Source organism: Gossypium hirsutum, chromosome A02 (assembly GCF_007990345.1).
Source record: "Gossypium hirsutum isolate 1008001.06 chromosome A02, Gossypium_hirsutum_v2.1, whole genome shotgun sequence".
Taxonomy (NCBI): Eukaryota; Viridiplantae; Streptophyta; class Magnoliopsida; order Malvales; family Malvaceae; genus Gossypium; species Gossypium hirsutum.
This window is the reverse complement of record NC_053425.1, coordinates 5,837,842-5,864,322: the sequence shown is the minus strand read 5'-3', so window position 1 is coordinate 5,864,322 and position 26,481 is coordinate 5,837,842. Positions and strand designations below refer to the sequence as shown.

The 26,481-nt window shown below is 31.2% G+C and overlaps 1 protein-coding gene across 2 annotated transcripts; it reads left to right on the top strand.

Annotated features, from left to right (window-relative positions):
* Positions 1-22,439: 22,439 nt before the first annotated feature.
* LOC107940129 (uncharacterized) lies at positions 22,440-24,880 on the top strand. 2 transcript variants are annotated; one of them, XM_016873558.2, is made up of 8 exons: positions 22,475-22,877; positions 23,126-23,176; positions 23,270-23,339; positions 23,692-23,747; positions 23,891-23,966; positions 24,074-24,110; positions 24,287-24,401; positions 24,493-24,880. In XM_016873558.2, the coding sequence occupies exons 1-8, from the start codon at positions 22,591-22,593 to the stop codon at positions 24,731-24,733; spliced, it is 933 nt and encodes a 310-aa protein (XP_016729047.1). In that variant the 5' UTR covers positions 22,475-22,590; the 3' UTR covers positions 24,734-24,880. The 2 variants fall into 2 exon arrangements, with proteins under 2 accessions (XP_016729048.1, XP_016729047.1); XM_016873559.2 differs by lacking the exon at positions 23,126-23,176 and having other exon boundaries at positions 22,440-22,877.
* Positions 24,881-26,481: the final 1,601 nt, after the last annotated feature.

The following is a 26,481-nucleotide window of genomic DNA, read 5'->3' as shown; positions in this document are numbered from 1 at the left end:
GAAAATCTTAAAAACTTAGAAGGGTACTTGACTATTCGAACTCAACGAGAAAAGTTGCAACCCAATAAGTTAAGGCACTACTTTTCTCGAAGCTTTCAAATACTAAGCATTGCCTTTTTTATTTTTATAAAACTTTTAAATATTGTTTTAAATGACCTTTTAGAGTGACAATTCTATATTACGAAACATAGATATTCAAATAGCTTATATTACAAAGTATTATAACACTTTATATAAATGCAATCACTATATAGAGGGTAAAATAGAATAATAAAAATAATCATGCTAAGCAAATAGGAATATACCCAAAAGAAAGCATAATAAATGCACTAATTATATACAATATATCATAAATAAAACATTAAATAATATAAAAACATGGTAAATATTAATGTGTAAAATATGTATGAGTAAAAATAGATGACATGCATAGCAAATAGATAAATAGAATCTACATAAAATATAAAATATACAATCCAATAATTTAATGTACACATGAATGAATTAATAAATGAAATAATGCATATAAGACAATATATCAACGTACATATATAAAAATATGCATTTGAAAGTAAATTATAAAAGTGTAAGATATTACATAACATATGAAATACATAACATAACAATAATACATTAATTCTAAAGTAAAAACAAATATTGTATAATAATAAAAAAACATAAGTTTTAAAAATATATGTATAATATAAACAATTGATAAATAGAATGAGCATATAAAAAAATGTGATATTTTATAATAAATTTAAAATATAATATATTATAAAAAATATATTTATAAGAATAATAATTATATAAAATATATAAAATATATTGGTTTAGAAAAATAATGTATAAAATATCAAATATGTAAAAGAATTTATATTTATAATGAAATGATTATATAATATATATACATGCATAGAAAATATATATTTGAAAATAAACTATATAAAAAGATTAAATATTATGATATATAAAATACATAATCAAATGTATAAAAGATAGGAAAAAAATATACATATTTGAAAAATGAAGAAATTAAAATAAAAAGGGGTTGAAAAACTAAGATAGACGAAGAATAAAATAAGAACAAACCACAGAGAGTAAGAACGCAAGAGGGAGAGAAATTTGAGTGAATGCTCTTAAGAATTCTTATTGCTTCCCAAAACTCAAGTGATTTACAATAAAGGGAGAGGCCTCTATTTATAGTTGAGCCTCCCCAAATCCAACGGTACAGATCAATTACATCAACGGTTAAGATTAAAGGATATTTACAAATTAAATCTCCAAGATTACAAAATCATATCTTCTAATATTGTATATCATATCTAAGATTGGAATCATATCTAAGATTGTATCATATCTAAGATTGCAATCATATCTAAGATTGCATATCATTGAAGATTATATTTCCATATGAGTCAAGCTTGTAGATGGACCTTAAATCTTTTCAAGTAATGGGTCATTCCGATCGGGCCAAATTATATTTGTAATTCTGGACTGAACTTGGACTTCGTTTTTTTGGGGGGTTTATTATTTTAAATACTGAAATGGGCCGGGCAAAATTGAGTGCCTACAGTAGATAGCAACAAAAATAAAAAAAAGAAATTGATAATAATATGTATTCGGCTATATATTGCCACAAGAACTTCAATGTATTTTTTTACAGACATTCGGACTCATCAAACGAAATAGAAGTAAAAAAAAACTTTACTAAAGGAGATCCTTTTATATTTGTTATTTATTTTAATCCATTTTATTTTAAAGTCAAAAAATAGAGAATAAAAAAGGGGGTTACCTGAGTCGATCGACTTCTTCTCCAACGAATACCGCTGGCGTTTGAAAGCCTCGGACCCATGGTAGTTCGAGCGAGGGTTCGAAAGGCGCTGAGAGTCCCCTTCCTTTATCTATGCTTTATTTCTAAAGTAAACATAGGGTCCATAAGGTTTTTTTTTTTAAAAAATACATATAATATATATATATATATATAAGAGGGACTGAGGGAATTAAAAGGGCCTTTTTTTACTCGACTTTGACCACCAGCTACGGTAGAGCTGTGGCGGAGCTGCGACGGGGCCTGTCGGCTTCTTGGTCGGAATCTGGGTTAACCCAGAGAAAAATGAGAGCCTTTTTTCATTTATTTTTGAGAGTTGTGGTGAAAATGAAATTTTCAAAAAAATAAAAAAGGACTTTTATAAGAGTCTGAAACGACGTCGTTTTAGGCCAGGCATTTAGGCGTTGAAACGGTGTCGTTTCCCCCAGGATCCGAGCGTTGACCTTACCCGCCAGAGGGGATCCGCGTGTTTTTTTACTTTTGGGGCTAATAGCGCTGCAAGTGCTTCTACTTTTTATAGTTTAGCAATCGAGTTTCTTTTATTTCTAATTTTGCCCTAGAATTTTGATTTGATTGCATTTCGCCCCGTGTAAAATGTTGCGTTTTGGAGGGCGGAGATATTTTCCCCTTTAGTCCCCCATCTTTATTCGCACACTCAATTCGGTCCCTTTCTCTTTTATTTATTTTCAGATTTGCCCTAAACTTTTATTTAAAGTTCGATTCAATTCATTTTTTTGTGTTATTTCGATTATTTTATTAAATTGAGTAATTTTAATATTATTATCATTATTTTTATTACTATTACTGTTATTATTATTGTTAATGTATTATTATTATTATTAATTTAGCATTATTATTAGTAGTATTATATTTCTTTCTGTATTTATTTATCTATTAGTATTCTTTTAAATATACTTATTTTACTTTATTCATTTTTTTAATTATTTATTTTCTTTTTTTAACTTTAGGTATTCTATTATTTACATTATTTATATTAATATTATTATCATTATTGCTATAATTATTATCTTTAAAACTATTTTACGTATTATTTATTTATTCATTAGTCTAGTATTAGATTCTATTATTTTGTTTTATTCTTTATCTATTTATTTATCTATTTCTTCATTTTTTTATCTATTATTTTTCTTTTTATATAGCTTGTTTTAGCTCTTTATTTTGTTTTATTTTCGGCATTATTATTTTTCATTTGGTTTTCGGCTTGTTTTGTTTTATTTTCTTTCTTCATATTGTCATTAACACATTTATTATTCTATTATGCATCTAAGCATCTTAATTTATTTATTTATTTATTTTTACATTTTATTACAAATCTTATTACATTAATCTTACCTAACGCATAAAATTTCGTTTTTTAAGTAATCTTTCGTATTTTGGAAGTCGAAATATCATTCCCTAATTTATGGGGTTTCGATTTTCTTGACAAATCCGAATAAAGGAATTTTTTTTAAAACATAATTTTTAATTTTTCTCGGAAAGTGCGAAAAGATCATGTTCTAACTTACGGAATATGATTTCTTTCTAGAATCGAGATAATCGAACATCTTTCAAAATAAATAAATTTTTTGGCATTCACTCACGTATCGAAAATATGAGACATTGCGTCTTAACTTACGAGACGTAATTCTTTTCCTCGATTAATGTGAAATGCGCCCTTTTCTCCAAAGATTTTTTTAATTTTTTAATAAAGGATCGTACTTTTAAAATCTTTTCAAATTCTCAATTTTTGACACTAAGACACTAATTAATCAACTAGGTACCAATTTTGGACGTTACGAGGGTGCTAATCCTTTCTCGTGCGTAACCGACTTCCAAACCTATCTTTCTAAATTTCGTGGACCAAAATCGTTGTTTAAATAAATCAAACCGTTTATTAAAAATAACCATTTTTACGAGGTAACCCGATCATACCTCATTAAAAAGGATTAGTGGTGACTCTCATGTTCCTTTCTATTTTCAAAATCAAAGTCGACCATTTTTTTTTCAGAAAAATGATATCGACAATAAAATTATTAAATTTGTATATTAAAATTTGAGATTAAGAGATATCACATGTCATACAAATTGAAATTATATGTTCTTCTAAAAAAGAACCCACGGGCAATGGTAATAAATCCTAAAAAAGTGTTTCATCAAAAAAAAAATCCTAAAAAAGTGAAGTGTCATACCTACACCGCAAATCCCATTGTGCGCCCACTAAAAACCCAACACATGTTCTCCGACGGAGTTGACATCCTAGTAAACCACGCATTTCTAACATCCTAAGCAGCAAACCTCGACCTGGCGAACTTCACGGCGTCTTCGCTAAAGATATATGTAAGATTTGTTAGAACAGAGAAAATCAATATAAAATTTAGTAAATTAAAATTTATCATGTCAAATCCTTAAAAATAAAGTTAGATGTAGATGAGTACTTGAATCTATTAATATTTTAAAATTTTCAGATATTATGGTTTTGATATTCTAAATTCGCACATAAGTAATTCGGAGAAGGTGACTCCGTCTCTTTTCGAAGATGGAATGTCATAATATAATTTGGAACCATAATCTTAATATATATCTTTTGCACGTCAACTTTAATTTCTTATCAACCTATCATTAATTATAAATTAGTTACTAGATTATGTATACATATTTGGCTCATATTTTAATTTTAATCGAATTAGATCACTTTTAATTTAAACTAATATTTTATGATAGTAAATAATAACATATAATTAATCTTATCATATATGCGATGTCCATATTATCTAATAAGATCTACGTGAAAGCTTAAAGTCATTGATTACTAATTATCGTAAGACATCATGTAACATCATTGCCAAAAACATAAAGTCAAACCCCATGTGAATAGTTCTTAAACACGTACTATAAAAAAAACTCATGCAATGATTCATGACACTCAGTACACCATTATGAATCTTTCTTCTCCCAGAACATCTTTATCAAAAAACCACTCCGCTTCCTAACAAGTGCATCACTATTCCAACCATCACTTCTTACTTGTTAATTTCACTAGTTAACAAAAAGATTTAAACTAAAATTAAAATCTAGGTGTAAGAGGAAAACTAAGGTAATTTTGGATTGAAAGGAGTCCTTCGATGAGCTCAGGTCATGGCATGGATTGAAATTACATATTGTTACTAAATGTTTAATACCATTAGTTAGGGTTAAATCAGGCTAGAAGGAACGAAGTAAGAAGAAGAAGAAAATTAGAGTTTTAGAATTTTAAAAAGGAAATAATATTACTTGGAACTGAGTCAAATATTAGGTGGATTAAATATATAGAGTCAACGGCCACGTCAATTTTTTATTACTGAACGGAAATGAATTAAAAAAGATAAATTCTAAGTTATTATTTTCTAACTTTTGACTAAAAAAAGAAATTAGTAAATATTTGAATTATTACTAAAAGAAAGGAAAAGAAAAGGGTAAACTACCTGGTTACCTAATTTTTAAGTAAATTCTATTTTAATCATCCAACTTTTAAAAAAATTAATTTTTAATATTTTTATTTTTATTTTTCGTAATTCAAATATATTTTTTACAATTTATATAAATTTTTTTATAATATTTTCACATATCTATATTTTTATAATTTTTTTTTATGATTTTCTATAATATTTTATAATTTTTAAAAATTTTGTAATAATTTTAAATGTAAAACACCATATTTCTCCATGTGGCATAATCATGGCATGTAACATGGTAAAAATAGCCTCTAAAACCGTTAAACTTTAATAGTTGTGTGTTAACTTTAACGGTCAAAGAACTGAAATGATTATATATTTTAAAGTTCAAATGCTCAATTGAGTAAAAATATATAAACTTGATTGATTTTTTTAAAAAAATAATCACAAACTTATATACGTGTTTAACTTCTTCTTCTTTTTTAACTTTGATCTTTTACCAAATGAATGTTGATGTTTTCGATCTATTTTTTGGTAGAAATTTTTTAAGTTGCTAGGCTGTCCTGAGCTTCTCAGTCTTTTTTTTTTTCAATTTGGAGTTGTTAGACAGTAATTTAAAAACATTTTTTATTAGGAATGACTAATTAAAAGAGAAAGGAATGAGATGAAGAATGGTCCATGACATTATATTATTAGATGTGATTATGGATAGAAAAGTTCATCTTATAATTATTATTCATAATCACATCAATTTTTGTAATCTTTTGATTTTTAAGATTTTATTTGATTGATATTAATTTTGGTAGATGTTTATTTTCTCGTTTTGCTCGAAATTAATTCTTATGAGGTTGTCGATTGAGTCTTAGTTTAATTAATATGGATATTGTTATCAATGCAAGAAGATGGGGTTCGAGTGCATTAAAACATATTATTCTCCTATTTATGGATTAGGGAGGGACTATTGTTGTAAAAAAAAATAGGTATCATTAGAATTAGAATCTATAATGAGATTGTTAAAAAAAATGAGGTTAAATTTTAATTTTTTAAAGCTAATTGAAGAAAAATAAGAGTGCAAGTTATTCTTATAAATTTTAAGTGGTAAGCTTGGCTGTTGTACAATTCTTTTCCTAAAAAAGCTAGGCAAAAGTTTTAAAGTATAGACTGGGAGGAAAGTGAGATATAATTGATTGAAAAAAAAAATTATACAAGGATGAATTAAATTATTTAATTTTGAAAATGATTAAGAGAAAAGAACTACTATTCATTTTTATGACTACAACTTTTAACATTAAAATAAACAAATAGTGGATCCCGGAGTTGATCTATAAAAGGATCAAAACTGCATCCCAACCTGCATGCAAATCCAACCTTCCCCGTTTTAAAGAAGCTCTTCAATATGTTTATTTCTGCTTTTTAACTTGTCATCATAGTTTCTCTTCCCCTATGGCTCACTCGGTTGGGATGCTTGGTCTCCATGATTATTCCTTCATGGATGAAATCCCCACAATTGATAACCCTTTGTTGTTTCCCAAGGATCATAATGAACCGGCTAAGTCCTTGGAACACCTTGGAAAAGCATGCCAAGAATTCGGTTTCTTTTATGTACGAACTTCCAGTACACACACACATATACACATGAACTGGTTATGGTTATCAAAATCTTAAACTCTTGAAAACCTAACATTGTTTCTTAATTATATTAGTTATTGTTTGCATTTTTTTACATATATATAAATGGTAGCCTTTTTCCAAATAATTTAGGGGTTTTTTCTTTTCTTTTTGAAGCTGATAAATGGTGTTGAAGAAAGGGTGGTAGAAGGAGCACTGAAGGGTATTTCAAATTTCTTTGAACTGACAAATTAGGAGGAGAGGAGTGAGTACTTAAAGAAAAATTCCATGGATAGGATAAGGTGGTATTTAAGATCTGATGCTGGGAAAACAGAGAGAATCTAAAGATAGTAACACACCCTGAATATCATTGCCCTAGCAAACCTGATAGTTGCAAGTATTCATTATTCCTATTATTCTTCTCATAATAACACCCCAAACCCGGCCTACACATTATGGCCGAATCTGGCGATGTCACATGATAGCGTGTTGAAACTAAGTTGTTACAATAAAGCCGTTTTCATTTGTTTACTCTTGTTAACTCCAGAATCCTTTCTTACTTACTCGATTGTTTTAAAACTCAATTCGTTGCGGAAGCTTAAGAAATCATTTAATTTATGGAAAATCGAGTTAATTAGATAAATCTGTCCATTTTAGGAAAAACCCCTTTGTTTTAGAGAAAGCCATTTGTTCGTTGAATTTGCAGTTTTAAAAACCCATAAGCAATTTAAAATCCAACATAAGGTCAAACAGTCCAAAAGTCCAATTTACATACAAAAATTAACCCAGAAAAAAATAATAATTAAGAATTAAATACCAAAGCCGAAGTTAAAATAGCTAAAATACGTGTGGCCACCGTCGAGTCCTCCGCTGCACCGATCCGTCAAGTTTGGGGATTATCTGTGCACATTTTTTGGGGATTACCTGTGCACATTAAACAAAGAGGGTGAGTTTACGTAAACTCAGTATGTAATCCCACAGAAATCAAACAATAGTAACACAGTGCACAGTAAAAAATAGTCCCGGGCCTAAGCCCTTTTCAGTATCAGTAGCAGTCTAGGCCTTAGCCCATCTCAGTATAAATATCAGTCACGCAGTTTTCAGTAACAAAGTCCTACCCAACCAGCCTCTACACACCATCTCTGTCCAACCCTACACTACATGTGGGGATTAAATCAACCCACCCATCCCTACACTCCAAATAGTATCGAAAGCGGCACAAACAGTAGTTTGCAGCTGAGCTGCTAGTATATTAGGCTTAAGAGCCTTTCAATGCACTTCCTCCAAATAATGTCATCCCAACCCAATGCAATGCAACATGCAATATAATGTCATACTATCATAGATCTATCATATACATATACAGTTCAGTATACATGCTTAGATATAACATGCTCGATACATAATTCTCATAATTAGTTACACACAGATAAGGGTTTAAGTAGTGTTTACCGACCCTACGGAAGGTTCACAGTCGACGTGGGTGACCCGTGCAATTCTTAACACACATTTCAGTAAAAATGGACTCACACACCCATGTGGCTTGCCCGTGTAGGCCCACACACTCGTGTGGCATCGACAGTGAGGTTTTTGGCTTTCGTTGAAACCTCTTTTTCTGTGCAATCGAGTACATACCTGGTATCGTTTTACTGTCTAAACACTCCTGAACACTCCAGTACCTTTGATCGAAATGAGAACTCCACACGCTCAACTCGTCAATTAAGAACAATTCGCAGGCCCTTGGTTCACTATGAACGTGCGTCCAAAAGATGAATAACAGAAACGATTGAAAGAAAGAAGGAAACGGAAAGAGGGGGAAATCAATGGAATTTTGGCAGCAAAAGGAACAATGGGAGCGGAAAAGAGGAAAAGGAATAGTCGAATTTTGCAAAAAAAGAAAACAATACTAAACAGAATTTAATAACCCCAAATCTTTCCCCTTAATTCTCTCCACCAAACTCCTTACTCCATCCACTATTCATATTTTAAGTCCAACTCAAACTCTCCTAGAGGAACGAGCAAAAATAATGCCCACACCAAGATTTGAACACAATACCTCCTCCTTACCAACATTCCACTTATCCATCAAACCAACAGGCCCATTCTATTAAGTATTTACAAACAATTACTTAAAAGCCTACTAACCAGAGATAGGGCTTTGTCCATAAAAATACCAAAATTTACCCAAGACAAGGCTTGAACTTGGGACCTCCCACACACACCCAGAACAGTTAACCACTGAAGCAAATACACAATTGTGTCATAAATTCACAAAAACAAAAATAAAAAATTTGGGGCGTTACATCATATGTTATAATACCGTTTATAGTTTTGTTATATATATCTTAAAATGGTGGATTTGATCCATATTTGACAAAGATGCCATTGGAGAGTACTTGAAAAGGATACATGAGGTTGAACTTGGTTTAGCTAAAACAATCTTGACAATTTTGGGATATGAAGAAACCTACATCGAGAAAGAATTCAAGCTAGAGGCAGGATTCGACGTGGCTACCTTCAATCTAGCTATATCCACCATCTTTACAATCCAAAGGTTTTATTGGTTTGGCGGAACATACGGACCTGGGCTTTTTTGTTTCCCTTGTATAAGATATTAACGAGGGCCTTCAAATGCTCTCTCACAAAGCAAATTGGATCACTGTTAACATACCTCGAAACACTATTTTCATCGGTATTAAGGATCATCTTGAGGTATCTCTTTCTATTATTATCATTTTCTCATTGCAAGATGTACTAGTAGTTTATATTATATTCTTGTGTGCTAATTAGATATTAACCAATGGGAAGTACAAGAGTCATATACATCAAGTGATCCTGAATAACAACAAAGTGAAAAGAATCTCAACGGCGACACTTCATGGACCTTCATTGGACACATTTGTAGCCCCAACAACAAGGTTAATTGATAAGTCTCACCCACCAACTTACCAAGGGATGACCTACAAGGAATCCTTAGAGTTCAATGGTTTTGATGAAATCGATATGCAGTCATCCCTTATTCAGCTTCGAATGCCACTCTCTCACTAATTTCATGCATGGTTTTGTATTTCTATAATTGCCTTTTAGTATTTTTGAGATAATGTAAATAAGCTTGTTATCGAGCACGAGGCATTACCTGACTTAGCTTGCTAATTCAGGGCATAAAAATTTGCTTTTAAAATTAATTTAGTTTCATTCATTTAATATGTCCTTAAAAAGGGTCCTCGAGACCCTAAAACATGAAATTGAAATAGTTCAGGAACAAACCGGAATCAATAAAAATTTTCCAATCACTTAAACAAATCAAAACAATTTATTTCATCTTTCATAAATAAACTGTCCATCTGCATCACAGTCACTAAATAAATCATAACTCGAGTTAAGAAACTCAAAATCTAAATCCGTAAATTTTCTCTAAAACTAGACTCATATATATTCTTACTAAAATTTTTTCAAAATTTTTGGTCAGGCCAATTTGTACAGTTTATTAGTTAAATTTCCCCTGTTTCAGTGTTTGGCTGCTCTGACCTTTGTTCACTCTAAATTAGTTTTCTCCCTGTAAAGAATTCAAATAACCATTCCATTTATTTTCTTTAAAATTAGGCTCAATAAGGAATCTATATATATAAATTATAACTCCTAATTATTTTTATACAATTTTTAGTGAATTTCTAAATTCAGAACAGGTGATTCAGAAATCACTCTGACCCTGTCTCACCAAAATTTAAATATCTCGTAAAATACAACTCTTTTATTTACTCTGTTTCTTTCATATGAAAACAGACTCAATAAGATTTAATTCTATGTCTCATTCACTATCTAAATACATTTCTAATATTTTTAGTGATTTTCCAAATTCACATCATTATTGCTGTCCGATACTATTTTGAAGCTAATTTCACCTTTTTCATGATTTCCATAGAATAACTAGCATTTAGGCATACATAACACCAAACATGTCCTTGATTAGCCATTCCAACAGCTAATCATTATCAAGCATTTACATACCATTCATCAGCCATATCATAAGATCATACACACAAAATGGCTACGATGCTATACATGCCATACTCAATGAAACGTCTAGCTATACCAAAATAATCCCTGTGATAGTGTGCCCGGACCTCCGACGTACTTACGATCCCCGAGTTAGCTTGACAAAACTATAAAAAAGAAGAAAAATAAAGGGGGTAAGCATTAAGCTTAGTAAGTTTGCATGCAAATAAATAACAATATTCATAAGAATTATCTTACTAGCTGGCATGATACTACTTAATGCAACTTCATTAATTGTCATAGACATATTTTAAACTTCTTCACTTACTCACTGACTTAAATACTTACTTACTTAATCAAATTTATTAATACATTTTACTTATCTTTTTCCTTATCAAGCATGCATGAACATTATATACTTACCTTTGCTCTTCTAGCATGAACTTGTCTTACCTTTTTAGCATAACTCGTCTTAACTTACCTTACCTTGATATTCTCTTTAAATTTTCCCGTTGAACCACTTGGAATACTAAGGATACACAGGTACCTTACCATTGCCATGACTTTTCATGGTCTTACGTGGTATCCTTTTGAAACTTACCGTTGCCATGTCTTGACATGGTCTTACATGGTATCCTTGCCTTATGAACTCACAAATGCCATGCCTTGACATGGTCTTACATGATTTCCTTGCCTTAGAAACCTTACCAATTTCCATACCTTGGCATGGTCTTACATGGTATCCTTAAACCCTAATGTCATGACATTTGTATCCTACACATTCCTAAGGTTCAACTGGGACTTTCTGAAATTACTTCTCCGTCAATTCATGCTTGAGTCTTCTTTGAATAATTTCATAAAATAAATATACACATGCTGGAAATTAACAACATTAACATAAAACAATAGAATATTGCTTGAAATAGTTTATTGTCAATGTTTGATTGCTACAACAAGAGTACCGCTTACTGTTAATATTACTATCCAAAGACTTGATATTAATGTAGTGTTTGGTATCTTGAGATGGGATTAGTCATTATCTTGAATTTATTGTTTACTTATGAATATTGATTTAAGCTTGTTTTTTTTCTCTATTCAGCTAATTCATCTTCTGCTGCCACAATATTTGCTAATATAAATTATATACCCATGCTTAATGGAACTAATTTTAAGGAATGGAAAAGGCACTTACTTATAGTGCTTGGCTGTATGGACATAAACCTTGCACTAAGGGAAGAACAACCTGCACCTCTCACTGCGGAAAGCACCCCTGTTAGTAATAGGGACTTTGAGAGGTGGGATCGTTCAAATCGCATGAGTCTAATGATCATGAAACATAGCATTCCAGAAGCCTTTAGGGGCACAGAATCTGAAGAGATTACTCAGGCCAAAGGTTTCCTTGATGAAATTGAGAAACGTTTTGCTAAAAACAATAAGGTTGAGATGACATCATTTCTGACTTCTTTAATGTCTATGAAATATAAGGGTCAAGGAAACGTAAGGGAGTACATTATGGAGATGTTTCATACTGCTTCAAGACTTAAGGCACTTAAGATCGAGCTTTCTGAGAAATTACTTGTTCTTATGGTTTTGGTATCGCTTCCTACACAGTTTAACCAATTTAAAATTAGTTATAACTGTCAAAAGGAGAAATGGACCCTAAATGAGCTCATTTCTCATTGTGTGCAAGAGGAAGAAAGGTTAAAGTGTGATAAGTCTGAAAGTATTCATTTGGCCAATGCCCCTAAGGACAAGGGCAAGAAAAGAAAATATTAGAATGAAGCTGCTAAGGTCCAGCTCAAAAGAAACAACAACAAGCTAAAGAGAGTTGTTTCTTTTGTTGTTGTTTCTTTTGTAATAAGTCTGGACACGTGAAGAAAGATTGTACCAAATATCATGATTGGCGCATAAAGAAAGGTATAATTCTTAATTTGGTCTGTTCTGAGATTAATTTAGCTTTAGTACCTAGAAACACTTGGTGGATAGATTCTGGTGCTACTACTCACATAAGTGTTTCTATGCAAGGTTGCTTGAGTTATCGAAAGCCAAGTGATGGTGAAAGACACATCTTTGCGAGTAATGGAAAATCGGTAGAAGTAGGAGCAATTAGGCATTTTAGGTTGTTATTAAGAACTGGTTTTTATTTTGATTTAAAAGACACTTTTGTTGTACCATTATTTAGACAGAATTTAGTGTCTATTTATTCATTGGACAAATTTGGATATTATTGTTCATTCGAAAACAATCAATTTAATTTGTCTTTAAATTCAAATGTTGTTGGAAGTGGTTATTTAAATACCTATGAGAACCTTTATTTGCTAGAAACAGTTGCATCCTATAATGAAACCTTGTATGTGGAATCACGTGATATTAAACGTAAATTAAATAAGGAAAATTCAGCATCATTATGGCATAGGCGTTTGGGTTATATCTCAAAAGTTAGAGTTGAACGCCTTATGTCTGATGGTATTTTAGAGTCCTTTGACTTCACAGGCTTTGATGTCTGTGTCAATTGCATTAAGGGAAAACAGACCAAAACCAAGAGATTGGGTGCAAATAGATCTTCAGACATCTTAGAATTAATTCATACAGATATCTGTGGGTCATTCCCTATGGCATCCTAGAATGGTCAACAATATTTCATAACATTCATAGACGACTACTCATGTTATAGGTACCTATATCTCATTCATGAGAAATCTCAGTCTTTGGACGTGTTCAAAACTTATAAAGCTGAAGTTGAGAATCAACTCAACAAAAAGGATTAAAAACGTTAGATCTGATCGTGGTGGTGAGTATTACGGTAGATATGATGGCTCAGGTGAACAATGTCCAGGACCATTTGTGAAATTTCTAGAGGAATGTGGTATTGTCCCACAGTGCACCATGCCAGGATCACCTAGTATGAATGGTGTAGCTGAAAGACGAAACAGAACTCTTAAAGATATGGTAAGAAGCATGATTGCTCGTTCTACCTTACCTGAGTCCCTCTAGGGAGAAGCATTAAAGACAGCAACTTACATTCTGAACAGAGTATCCAATAAAGTAGTTGCAAAAATACCTTATGAGCTTTGGACAGGTAAAAAGCCTAGTTTAAAGCACTTTCACATTTGAGGATGTCCAGCTGAGGTAAGGCCTTATAAGCCACATGAAAAGAAATTGGACTCCAAAACAGTAAGAAGCTACTTTATTGGTTATTCTGATTATCTAGGGGCTATAAATTTTATGATCCCATAATAAGGAATATTTTTGAGACGGGAACTGCAACATTTTTTGAGGATGTTGAGTTTGGGGGGAGAAATAAGTTAGACACATTGCTTTTGAGGAGGAATTGGGTTTTAACTCAATTCCTACTATCACTTTTGATGATGTTCAGGTTCTTATACCTATCATTGATCAAGAAGTGAATCTAGAACCTCTACAAGACAATGTTGAATAACTCCCCATTCAAAATGAGGTAATTGTTCCAGAAGAACAAACTCAACAACCTCAAGAACAAGTGCCATTAAAGAGGTCCACAAGAGAAAGGAGAAATGCTTTTCCAGATGATTATATTGTATTTCTCCAAGAACATGAGGATGATAATGGAATGATGGAAGATGATCCAATCAACTTTCATCAAGCCATGAAAAGTTCTAATTCTCAAAAATGGATTGATTTCATGAAAGATGAGTATAAATCTATGCAAGACAATAAAGTTTGGGAACTTGTCTCATTACCTGAAGGTGTAAAACCAATTGGTTGTAAATGCATATTTAAAACCAAGAGGGATGCAAATGGTAATATGGAGAGGTATAAGGCGCGTCTTGTAGCTAAAGGATATACTTAGAAAGAATGTATTGATTTTACAGAGACTTTCTCTCCAATTTCATTAAAAGACTCCTTCAGGATAATCATGGGGCTTATTGCTCATTTTGATCTTGAGTTACATCATATGGATGTTAAGACTGTGTTTCTTAATGGCGACATTGAAGAAACAATTTATATGGTGCAACCAAAAAATTTTGAGTCAAAAAACTCAAAGAATATGGTTTGCAAATTGACAAAATCCATCTATGGACTCAAACAAGCTTCCCGTCAATGGTACCACAAGTTTCATCAAATAATTATTTCGTTTGGTTTTGAGATGAATATTTTTGATGATTGTGTGTATCACAAATTCAATGGGAGTAAGTACATATTTCTAGTTCTATATGCTAATGGCATTTTGCTTGCCACTAATGATATAGGCTTATTGCACGAAACCAAGATGTTTTTTATCCAAGCATTTTGAGATGAAAGATTTTGAGGATGGCTCCTTTATTTTAGGAATTCAGATACATCGAGATCGATATCAATGTATTCTCAGATTATCACAAAAGAGCTATATCGATAAAGTACTCAAAAGGTTTGGCATGCAGAGTTGTAGACTAGGTGACACCCCTGTCGCTAAAAGAGACAAATTTAGTCTTACTCAATACCCTAAAAGTAACCTTGAAATTCAGGAAATGCAAAAGATTCCCTATGCATTAGTTGTTGGGAGTTTAATGTATGCTCAAGTATGTACACGTCCGGACGTTGCGTACATTGTTGGGATGTTAGGCAAATATTTAAGCAACCCTGATATAGACCATTAGATAGCAGCCAAAAGGGTTATGAGATATCTTCAGAGAACAAAAGATTACATGCTTACTTACAAGAGATCAGATCTTTTGGAGGTCATAGGGTATTCTGATTCTGATTTCGCTGGATGCCAAGATAGTAGGAAATCTACATCAGGCTATATTTACCTATTAGCCAGAGGAGCTATATCTTGGAAAAGTGTCAAACAGACACTTGTAGCTTCGTCCACTATGGTAGCAGAGTTTGTAGCATGCTATGAGGCATCAAACCATGGAATATGGTTACGGAACTTTGTCACAAGGCTGCACATTTTGGAGAATGTAGAAAGACCACTCAAATTAATTTGTGACAATAAATCAGCAGTGCTGTATTCCAATAACAACATGAGTTCATCTAAGTTAAAGCATATTGACATAAAGTTCCTAGTTGTAAAAGAAAGAGTGCAAAATGGTCAAATATCCATAGAGCACATTGGGACAAACTCCATAATAGCGGATCCGCTCACAAAAGGTTTACCACCTAAGGTCTTTCATGAGCACACTGCTCACATGGGTGTTACATTGTTTGAGGATATCATGATTTAGTAGGAGTTTATATTTCATACATTTATGTATTTGGTTATTTTCTGATCAGAAATAAAGTATTCAGTTTATTCACTCTGTTTATTATTTTGAAATTGACCTCACTTAAGTTTAAAGAGGACCAGTTGGAAATAAACATGTTTAGATCATATTGCATGTAATTTCCATGCTACACATCCATACTTGATCTATGTCATTTGGTTGTGTTAATATACGTGATCATGGATGGATTTAGTTACGATATATGTAACGAAAGTCGCCTTGGTTCTATGTTAACATAATTAATGGACGAGATTGGTTGAAATACCTTTTGGATATGATAGTAAAATTTTGAGCTCATAATGTTATATAATGACATGTAATTATAAAGTAATCAGTACATATATGTGGTCCAAGTGGGAGATTGTTGGAAAATTTGGACATCACATATATAATAAAGATAATTACGTGTTATTATTTACTATCATGATAGGTTAGCCCAAATTAAAAGTGATCTAATTTGGTTAGAATTTTATTGGGCTTTTAATTATTAAATAAAGTATGGGTCAAATATGTGTAGATACTCTTCTCATTAAATTCTAATTAATGATGGGCTAATTAGAATTTGATTAGAAGTAATATGCTAAGGTTATAAATATTAGGGTTATGGCCCCTAAATTATACACAAGATATCTTTTCTAATATCCCATCATTAGGAAAGAGAGAGTAGATATTCTCTGAATTTTTTGTGTGCTAATTTGGAAGATCAAATCCCCAAGATCTAGAAAGTTTCAAGGAATCCATGGATTCAGGTACACTTCCGCATCTAGTTTTGTTCTTGATTTATTCTTGATGATTTGACATGACAAATCCTGGTTTATTAAGTTATATTTTAGATTTATTTTAATAAATCTAACAATACATGAAATATTATTTCAAACTTACTAAAGATCATAGCATGCCTTTATAATCATGTTCATATAACCACACCATAACACACATACAAATATGGTTTTTTAGATTACAAACACTAGTGTTATGGATACCAAGCATAAAAATAGACTTCAAAATTATCTTTGACATTAGTTACATGCCAAATCAAAACATAATATTCAAAATACTTTCATAAACTTTGTTGTGCTGAAATTTTGAGTCTTGTATGCTGTTGATCTACCCCAAATTTCAATACCTAAACGTCATTTATACACGGAAACAAAAAAATTCGCAGGCTAAGCAAAAGAGCTCAATGGTGCTTACATAATTCAAAAGCAATGCATAATCAAATTAAGTATATAAACTAGTTGAAATTTCATATATATATTGTCGAAACCATTTTTGAATTTTAAAAAAACAAATGGACGGGGATCGACTTTTAAAATCGAATGTGGAGTCGCCACCAATCTTTTGTTTTGGTGTGATTGGATCACCTTAATGAAATATTTTATTCCATTTAAATCAATTTTGGCCTACGAAATTTGAGAAAACGGGTTCGGGATCCGGTTACTTACGAGGAAGGATTAGCACCCTCGCTACGCCTAAAACTGGTACCGAATTGATTAAATAATGTCCTTATGTCTAAAAATATTTTGAAATACGATTTCTTTTAAAACACTTGAATGACTCAAATTGGATGTCAAGATTCGCTTGTTTCAAAGGAATACAGCATCACATCTAGCACGTTAGGACACGATCCTTTAAGCCCTCGAAACTACGATCAATTCCGATTTCTAAAAGCCTATATGCTGAAAATTACAAAAGGATGCCCAATTATTTAGTCCAACGAAAAACCGAAACCCAGCACGGTAGGGCACTATTCCTCGAATTTCCAAACATTGAAATTGCCTTGTTTTAGAATTTAGAAAACATGAGTGAAATTCTAAAGGAATATTCAATTATTTTGAACAAACGGGAAATCGAAACCCAGCACGATAGGGCACAATTTCTCGAATTTCCAAACATCAAACATTGCCTTCGTTTTAAGGAATTTTCAAATGAATAATTGTAAAACCAACTTAAAACACATTAATTTGACTTGAAATTATAAAACAAAAAGAGAAATTATAAACATGGGAGAATACGCACAAATAAAGTACTATACTTGGTGAAGAATAATAGTATAAACATAAAAAATGAATTAATAAACACATCATGGCAATGAGTTCATATCTTATTTAAAACATTAATAAGAAACTAAAATATAATTCACCAAAAAAACATATTAGAAGGAAATACAACAAATTTTCAAATATAGATGAATAACAATTGAAATGACAATACAAATGGATAATACAAATGAAGAGTAAACAATATGCAGCAGTTATGTGTGAAATGAAATGAAAACTAAAAAACAATACATAATAGACAAAATAATACGAACACTAGGAGTCAATATAATGTGCAACAATTCAAAAACCATTAATAATAATAAAATTTAAAAATGAACTATACATGCTAGGGTTTGAAATAATTTACATGTATAAAATAAAACTAATAATATATAAATGATTATTAAAAAGATATTATAAAGGAAGAAATTTGAATCAAACAACATACCCAAATTATTTTTTTTAAAAATGATACATCTATTTAAAATTGACAATGTACATATAATAAAAGATAATTTAAATAATATGTAAAAAATATGAAAAGTTCTAAAAATATATATAATAAGATATGTTCTTGAGATATGAATCATATAAATAATGAGTTTAAAAAACACACACACAAATATATATAAATATGTTTAAAAGGAATTATGCATGTAAAGTAGCATAGGATTAATAATATATATGGAATAAAAACAAACTCTATCATGAGCTACATATGTATAATAATATATAAGAACATTTAAGTGGAATATTATACGAAATTTTTTAAAACAATACAATATAAAAAAAAGTCTTAAAATAAAGAGTTTATATATAAAAAAGGGGTAAAATTATCATGGTAAATCAAATATATATATATAAATATAAAAAATAAGTATTAAATAAATTTTAAAAAGTAATGAATTGTACAAATCGAAAGGACTCAATTAAAGAAATTTAAACTAAAAAGGATACTTAATAAATAAAATAGACTATTGAAATTAAAAGAAGGATTGAAGCTCAAAGCGAGCGAATGCACAAGGACCAAAACTGGAAATATACCAAATCCCAAAACGCTGTGTTTAGCCACGAATTAGATTGCATTTATACGCGAACTTCAGGGATAAATTAAAAAAATAAAGAAAATGTGAACAAGGCCTAATTGAATGTTAGCGCGAAAGGGGAAGGACCAACGCGCAAATATCCCCTCTGCGGAAACGCGCGGATCCTGGGGGCCATCGGGTCGGGTCAAAATGGGTTGGCCAAGACGGCACCGTTTTAGAGCCATTGAAACAGGCCCTAAACGATGCTGTTTTATATCCGTTATTAAAACCAAAAACAAACCCTAAAACTAATACACTTAGCCATTTAGGAACCAAAAATAAAAAAACTAAGCACTCCCCTTTTCCATTTTTGGCCGAACCCTAATCCCCTTTTGCTCAAACGCCGATCCGTCACTACAATCGGTGACCAGTGTATTCGAACCTTGGGAGGATGGCTTTTTAGCCTTGAGATCCCTTTTAGGCTTCGATTTCAACGAAGCGAAAGAAGAAATCTGTGGCCTATTCGCAAGGTAAGGCTCCTCTTTCACTTTTTCTTTGTTTTCTAATGCAATGATAAATGGTTTGAAGAAAAATGAACCCAAGAAATGCAAAAACTTCAAGAAATTTAAACAAAAATCACCTTCTCAAAATTTTCTGCTTTCTTTGTATTCAATATGCGTAAAAAAAATACATTGAAAAGCTCTTGGCTTTATAGCTGAAACCCGAAAGAATAAAAATACAAAATTTTTCGTGTTTGCTGTCGTTCTCTTGTTTGTTTGTAGGCATGGAGGTACAGGGCTAGCTGTGGTGTACAGCTCGTTGACGTGGAGGCGTAGGCGTGGCCGTGGCACAAGGAGGCTGTATAGCGCTGTGGGCTGAGGGTTGCGGCGCTAGAGTGGAAACCTTAGGGTTTCTGTTTGGCTGGTTGTTCGAGTAACAAGCCCTTGGGGCTTGTTTCTGTTGTGTTGGGTTATCGAGCTGGGTTTGTAGCATTTTGGTCCGTTTTGGATTCTAAGTATTTGGGTTTTGGGCCACTGTAATGGTTTTGGGTCTGTAATGGGTTATGGACTTTGGACTTGGACTTAATTATTTATTAGTTTGGTTTATTATTGTTTTGTATTTGGGTTTTGGTGTGGATCTGGGCAAATTGACCCGTTTACATATATAATCAAGTATACATCAAGAAGCATTGTCTCAAGAATTTGCATATAATTTTTATCTCATTTTACCAATTCGAATATATCAATTCGTTTACAACTTCATCGGCCCCCAAGACTCGTAAATACACAATTTGTATGATCTTTCACATGCTATCAACCATTTGGTTGGCATCAATGTCCAAAATGATCAACTCAATCATAGCTATTCAAATACTTTAATTCACATAACAATTGAATCATTATGAATTACTTATATTGTAGCCCTTATTAACTGAACATGGACTTAAGACAGATATATATATTAGACCACCAAATACCATATAATCACCCTGGATCATCGGTATATAACTGTAGTAATACGTGTCTAGCACTCATCGGTATACAACCAAAGTAATACACAATTAGTGCTACAATATCGATGTATATGGATCCTATAGTATGCCAACTATACCTGTAACTCTATCTGAAACCATTTAATAGGAAATTTACTTAAAAATATGCATTTTCATAACAAATCAATAACCATCTGGTCATAATTTCACAAATCATCTAATCATGGTTAAATTTTTATATTCATGATAGAAAGCAACAATTATTACATTAGGACATAAATTGAAATAAAATCATGGAAGCACAAACCAAATTAGGGCAACTCATATATGTCTTTTTCATTCCCTTTATTCCTAAATGTTTCGACCGTGACTTTTGCTATATACGATAAATTTAATTATTGAAAACTTATTACTTCCACAAATCAAACATAGAAACACATCCATTAAATATGAAATGCAATCTATTCATTTTAGTCCCTCGAAGCTTTAATATCCAAAAAGCTTGTATCTTTCGAGATTCTCAATTAAATCAAAATTCGACTTCATATTTATTCACTAGAGACCTCAAGCTTTCGACCTATAGTATAGATATTCAATAACTTTCATTATATTAAATTTAATCCCCTAATGTCACAAACTTAACCATATAACATAACTCAAATTCAAACTTAATTCACATATCTAAACTAGTTTAACAATGAACTCAACAATGACAAATTGATATAAATTTAACAATTGAGAAATCCATCACTTGAGCTAACTAAATCAAGCTTAAATTATCATAAATTTATAAAAATATCAAAGAAAGAACTCACCTATGTTGCTAATTAACGTTCGACAATGGCATGAACATTAGTGAAAAAAAAATTTCTTTTTTGTTTTAGCATAAACGGCAATGGGAAGAAGATGATGATAATATTCATTCTCTCCCACTCACTCTATAGGCAATTAGTAACTTAATTAACGTTTAGACATTATTAATCCAAGGGCTAAAACCTAATTTTTCCTTATCTAACTCGAAAAGAATGGCCATGAATCTTATGGCAATAATCATGAAGTAACGATGGCTATATAAGGCGTCTTCCATTTCTTTAATCAAATCTCGTTTGTGATGAGACTTTGCAATTTATTCTTTGTGTTATATTTAATGATTTTTACAATTTAATCACTCAATAATTCGGTTACTATTGCCTATAATTCGATTTATAAAATCTGACTTCAAAACTACATTTTTCGACAATGACTAAAACCAGGTCATTACAAGTATAATATCATATTTAGCCCTCAACATTTACATGTTTTTTCATTTTGACCATTATTCTTTTTTTAACTAAATTTGACCGTCAGCCTTTTTAAAAAAATTGAATTTCATCATCAATCTTTCAAAAATAGTCAAATTATTAGCTTTTTAACAAATATACTTACTAAAACGTTAATATTTTAAACATGGAAATCCACAAGTGCTCTATACTTTTTTTATGAACTTTATATATTTTTTGAATTTTTAATTTTTAAAATATATTTTTAAATTATTTGTTGGCATGACAAAAAATAAATAATGACATGTCAACATGAAATATACGTGGACTACACGTTAACATCATTAGAAAATTAGAGTTTTAATCCGCATTTCTATTAAATAAAATGATTTGACTCTTTTCTAAGATTAATCATTAAATTTAATTAAAAAATAATAAGAATTAAATTGACAAAATATATAAACATTGAAAGCTAAATTTAGTATTATACCTTTATGAAATATATAATTACCAAATAACAATACGGTAACGTTTTATTAATATCTAAAGTCTACTTCACGTTTTTTCCCTTCCCTGTCATCGGCGATACCTGAAATCAAACCTCCCCCAAATTTTCCTTTCAATTTTCCCATCACTCAAACAGACAAAAAAACACCCAACGAAAATTGAAAAACAGAAATAATGGACAAGATGGTGGAAGAAGTGGAGAAGACAAAGAAAGAGTGGGACGAAGCCTATTCAAAAACCCAACAACATATAAAAGAGATTCAGGAATATGGGAACTCAACAATGGAGGAAACTAAGAACAAAAATTCGTTGCCCAGATTAAACGGATTGGCTCAAGACGGTTTGGCTCTTCTTAATTCATTGCAATTCAATCTTGATCTTCTCGCTCCACAACTTCCTACCGGTGATGAGGTCCAGTCTGCTAAAGCTTTGCTCAAAACTTGGAGAAGTCAATCCCGAAGGTAAATTTAACCTCCCCCCCCCAACACACACACAAACACTTTTGAGATTTTCGAATCAAAGATGCGAAATTTTTGGTTATTTGATTCCGGGTTTTACTTTTTTTATTATTGTTTCAAAAGATTTAAGCTTCAAAATCCAATGTTCGTGGTTTTCTTATTATTGTTACTTGGATTTAGCTTTGTTACTAGAAATCGGATATCGTAATCGTAGAAGACTAACCCTATTGAATTACGTTTCATATAAGTAGCAGATTTGCATTCCAACTTTCGTTCCTTGTACGGACCGATCTGCGTTCTTGGTAACATTGGTTTAGTTGCAATTTAGCAAAGCTTTTTGTTTGTATGTTAATTGCAATTACTAATGAGGTTTTCATTGTTATTGCTGTGATTAGTTTGAGAATGAATCTGAGGAATGCGAATTTGCAAGCAAAGGATAATATGAGGAAAACTGCTCAAAAAGAGGTAAGTAAATTCCATTTGCTAACGTTGAGATTTTGCTTCAAATTTGTACTTTCTGGGATTGTTACCAGTACCACTGATAGTAATAGCCATGAATTGTCGTTCTTTGTGGTTTTGGTTCACTTTGCTGTGTCGTAATTGACCGTAATAGTATTCGTTATGTCCGCAATTGTAATAAAAACAATGCAATTCCTTGGTGATGGCCCTTTGATGTATAAGATCTTTTTGTTTTTGACAGTGTCCTACGATCATTACGTTTCCATATAAAGCTTGATAGACATGTTGTTAATTACATGTCGTAAGTTTTTTTTTTTCTTTTCTCGATAAATCGGTTATATTTATGTATGTTTTGTAGAGAGAACTTCTGCTGGGTGGTGGAGAAGAATCCACGGTTCGTCGGCGCAATCTGCAGTATGTATTAGTTTCTTTTTTCTTTTGCTTTGGTGTTCATTGACATTGTAACCAACTTAGAATCCCTGTATTTTATACGGTAGCTTTGTTGAACAAAGAATAGAATAATCTTCTGCATGTTTATAATTCATAATCATTTTCAGGACAAAGGCGGGGATGACATCTGCAGCAGAAAGCATTACGGAGAGCCTTCGCCGTACCCGTCAATTGATGGTTCAGGTTAGTAACATGATTTTTGTCTTCCGTTTCCTCATTTTTATTTATCATCAATGGTCTTATAATGTGGTTCCTTATGGTTTTGTTGCTTTACATGTACGTATGTATAGGAGGTCGAAAGAAGCACAAACACACTCATGACTTTTGGTATGTGGTCATATCCCTATTCTGAAATGTTTATTTAACGGAACTTTCTGAAAAATAGTGCGGTGTTGCAAAATTCGGTACTTGCAAATGACACTATCATGTTTGTCGGAAACTGAGATGACTGATGTTACGTGCATACGATTTGTTTGCTTATATTTTACGCTTTGAATGTTTAGAGGAATCAACGGGAGTATTAAAGAAGGCTGAAAGTGAATATAAGGGACACCGCTCATTGTTGTCGCGAACTCGGAATCTACTGTCCACAATGCAACGCCATGATGTTATTGACAGGTATTAACAGGTTAGATTTTCCTTTATATTCTAGTAGTGACTACTGATCTGAGGATGTCACGGCTTATATTGCTGCGATTTATCCGGACAGGATTGTACTCGTAGTTGGATTCATCTTTTTCTCGTGTGCTGTACTTTACGTTGTTTCAAAACGTATTGGCATACTTAAGTTGCAAAGGACAATTACCACAGCCATAAAGGCCGGTATGGCCGGAAAACCAGAGCTTGCTCGCAAAGCTGTAGAAGAGGGTATTAACCAAGGTCGATTCGACGGTAATGTAGTTCCCGATAAAGGACTCCCGTTACAGCAACCCATGCGTGATGAACTGTGAAAATGATGTAGTTTCCTGTCTCCTTTCTCCTTTATCATTATGTTTGGTTAGAGGGAAAAAAAAAAAAAAAAAAGAACAGCACTATTTTTCTGTGTTGCTTAGACTTTTATTTTTTGTCGTAATTATAAATTTGGCTCCCAACATCTACATTGACAAAGTCATTTTTCAATTAAAATTTGTCATTAACTTTTTAAAAAGAGTTAAATTATTTTTGTTAATAAAAATGTTGATTAAAATATTAATTTTTAATGATTTTGGCGTGACAATCCACTTGATAATCTACATGTAATTTATGTTGATATGTCACTATTTATTTTATATGTCTCACCACGTCAACAAATAATCTAAAAATCATAAAAAATTCAAAATTCAAAATATATATTAAGGTCATAATTTTTTTAAAAAAAATAGCATGATGAACAATGGATTGCCAAGAAGGGTTTTAGTCAATAATTATATCAAATTTAGCTAAAAAAGGAATAAGGATCAAATTGAAAATATGTAAATATTAAAGGTTAAATTTGTTATCATTCATATTTTTTATCCTTTCATATTCGAAATTGGGTATAAGAATATCCTTTAACAACAAATTAAATACATGAAAAAATTAGAAAAATATAATATATCTTTGCAAATATATATCGTATTTAACACTCACAATTGAGTAAAAAAACCTTTGAAAACAACTTTTCATTTTCATTAAGGGTATGTTTGGACAGTACAAAGAATTGTAATTCCTTAAACGTGTTTGGTTATAAGAGTATAACCGCATCGTAATTCTCGATGTTATATTTGGTAATCCAATTTGTAATTAAACAGTTACATAATTTATATTTTTTAAAATATTAGTTACTATAAAAATTTTAATATGATTTTAGTCTCAATATTAGTTGCTAACACAGTTACTAATAAAAATAGTAAGAAAAATAAACAATATATGTAATTTTATCTAATTGTTCTACTGCATATTTTTTGGGTTATTCCCTCTTCAATATTTAACATATGCTCATTATCATCATCTCTTCAAATTTAACTAAGTTTATCGTCACCTGAATTTGAATATATATCATTAATTAAGATTATTAAGATCTCTTTCTTCCATGTTCTCTACAAGGTAAGGATAATCTCAATTCCACTTATGGTTGATGTTATAAAATATGCAACATACTAATACGATCCAAGCTTATCTTTTATGTTACACTATCGTGATATTAATATAATAATTTTTTTCTAGAACAACAAATGTCTTCTCAATCACATTTCGAAACCTTGAATGTCTCGATTTAAAGAGTTCGCGAGTTGTCTATGGTGCTAGTGTCTTATATCATTTTCTCATCATACCCAACAATACATTGTAAGAAAACATTTTCTATTTGCATAACTAGTATTGACCTTATAATTTTTATAACTTTATAAAATACACAAATTATTTTTATAATATAATTTTTTTAGTATTTATAATATAAGAATTTTTTAGCCATAACCATCCCAAACATTTATACGTATCTATGCTTATAACACAATTTTTTATAATTTGTATAAAAAGCTATTTTTAAAAAATTTAGATTTAAGTATAATTATCTGCATAATTACTCTAATTCTAACCTTCTAAAAATTAGAGATTGTCCAATTACACCAAGTTTAATGAAACACATTAATTACAATTACCTGTCACCTTTATATATTTACAAGTAATTACTCCTAAATTCAATTATTATTAAATGATTTTCCGAACACCATAGGGATTT

What these genes read in the sequence shown, in the direction of transcription:
- LOC107940129 (XM_016873558.2), top strand. Translation starts at nt 22,591, where the DNA reads ATGGACAAGATGGTGGAAGAAGTGGAGAAGACAAAGAAAGAGTGGGAC. An exon ending in GGAAAACTGCTCAAAAAGAG is followed by an intron (nt 23,340 to 23,691) that starts GTAAGTAAATTC and finishes TATGTTTTGTAG; the next exon opens with AGAGAACTTCTGCTGGGTGG. An exon ending in GTTCGTCGGCGCAATCTGCA is followed by an intron (nt 23,748 to 23,890) that starts GTATGTATTAGT and finishes AATCATTTTCAG; the next exon opens with GACAAAGGCGGGGATGACAT.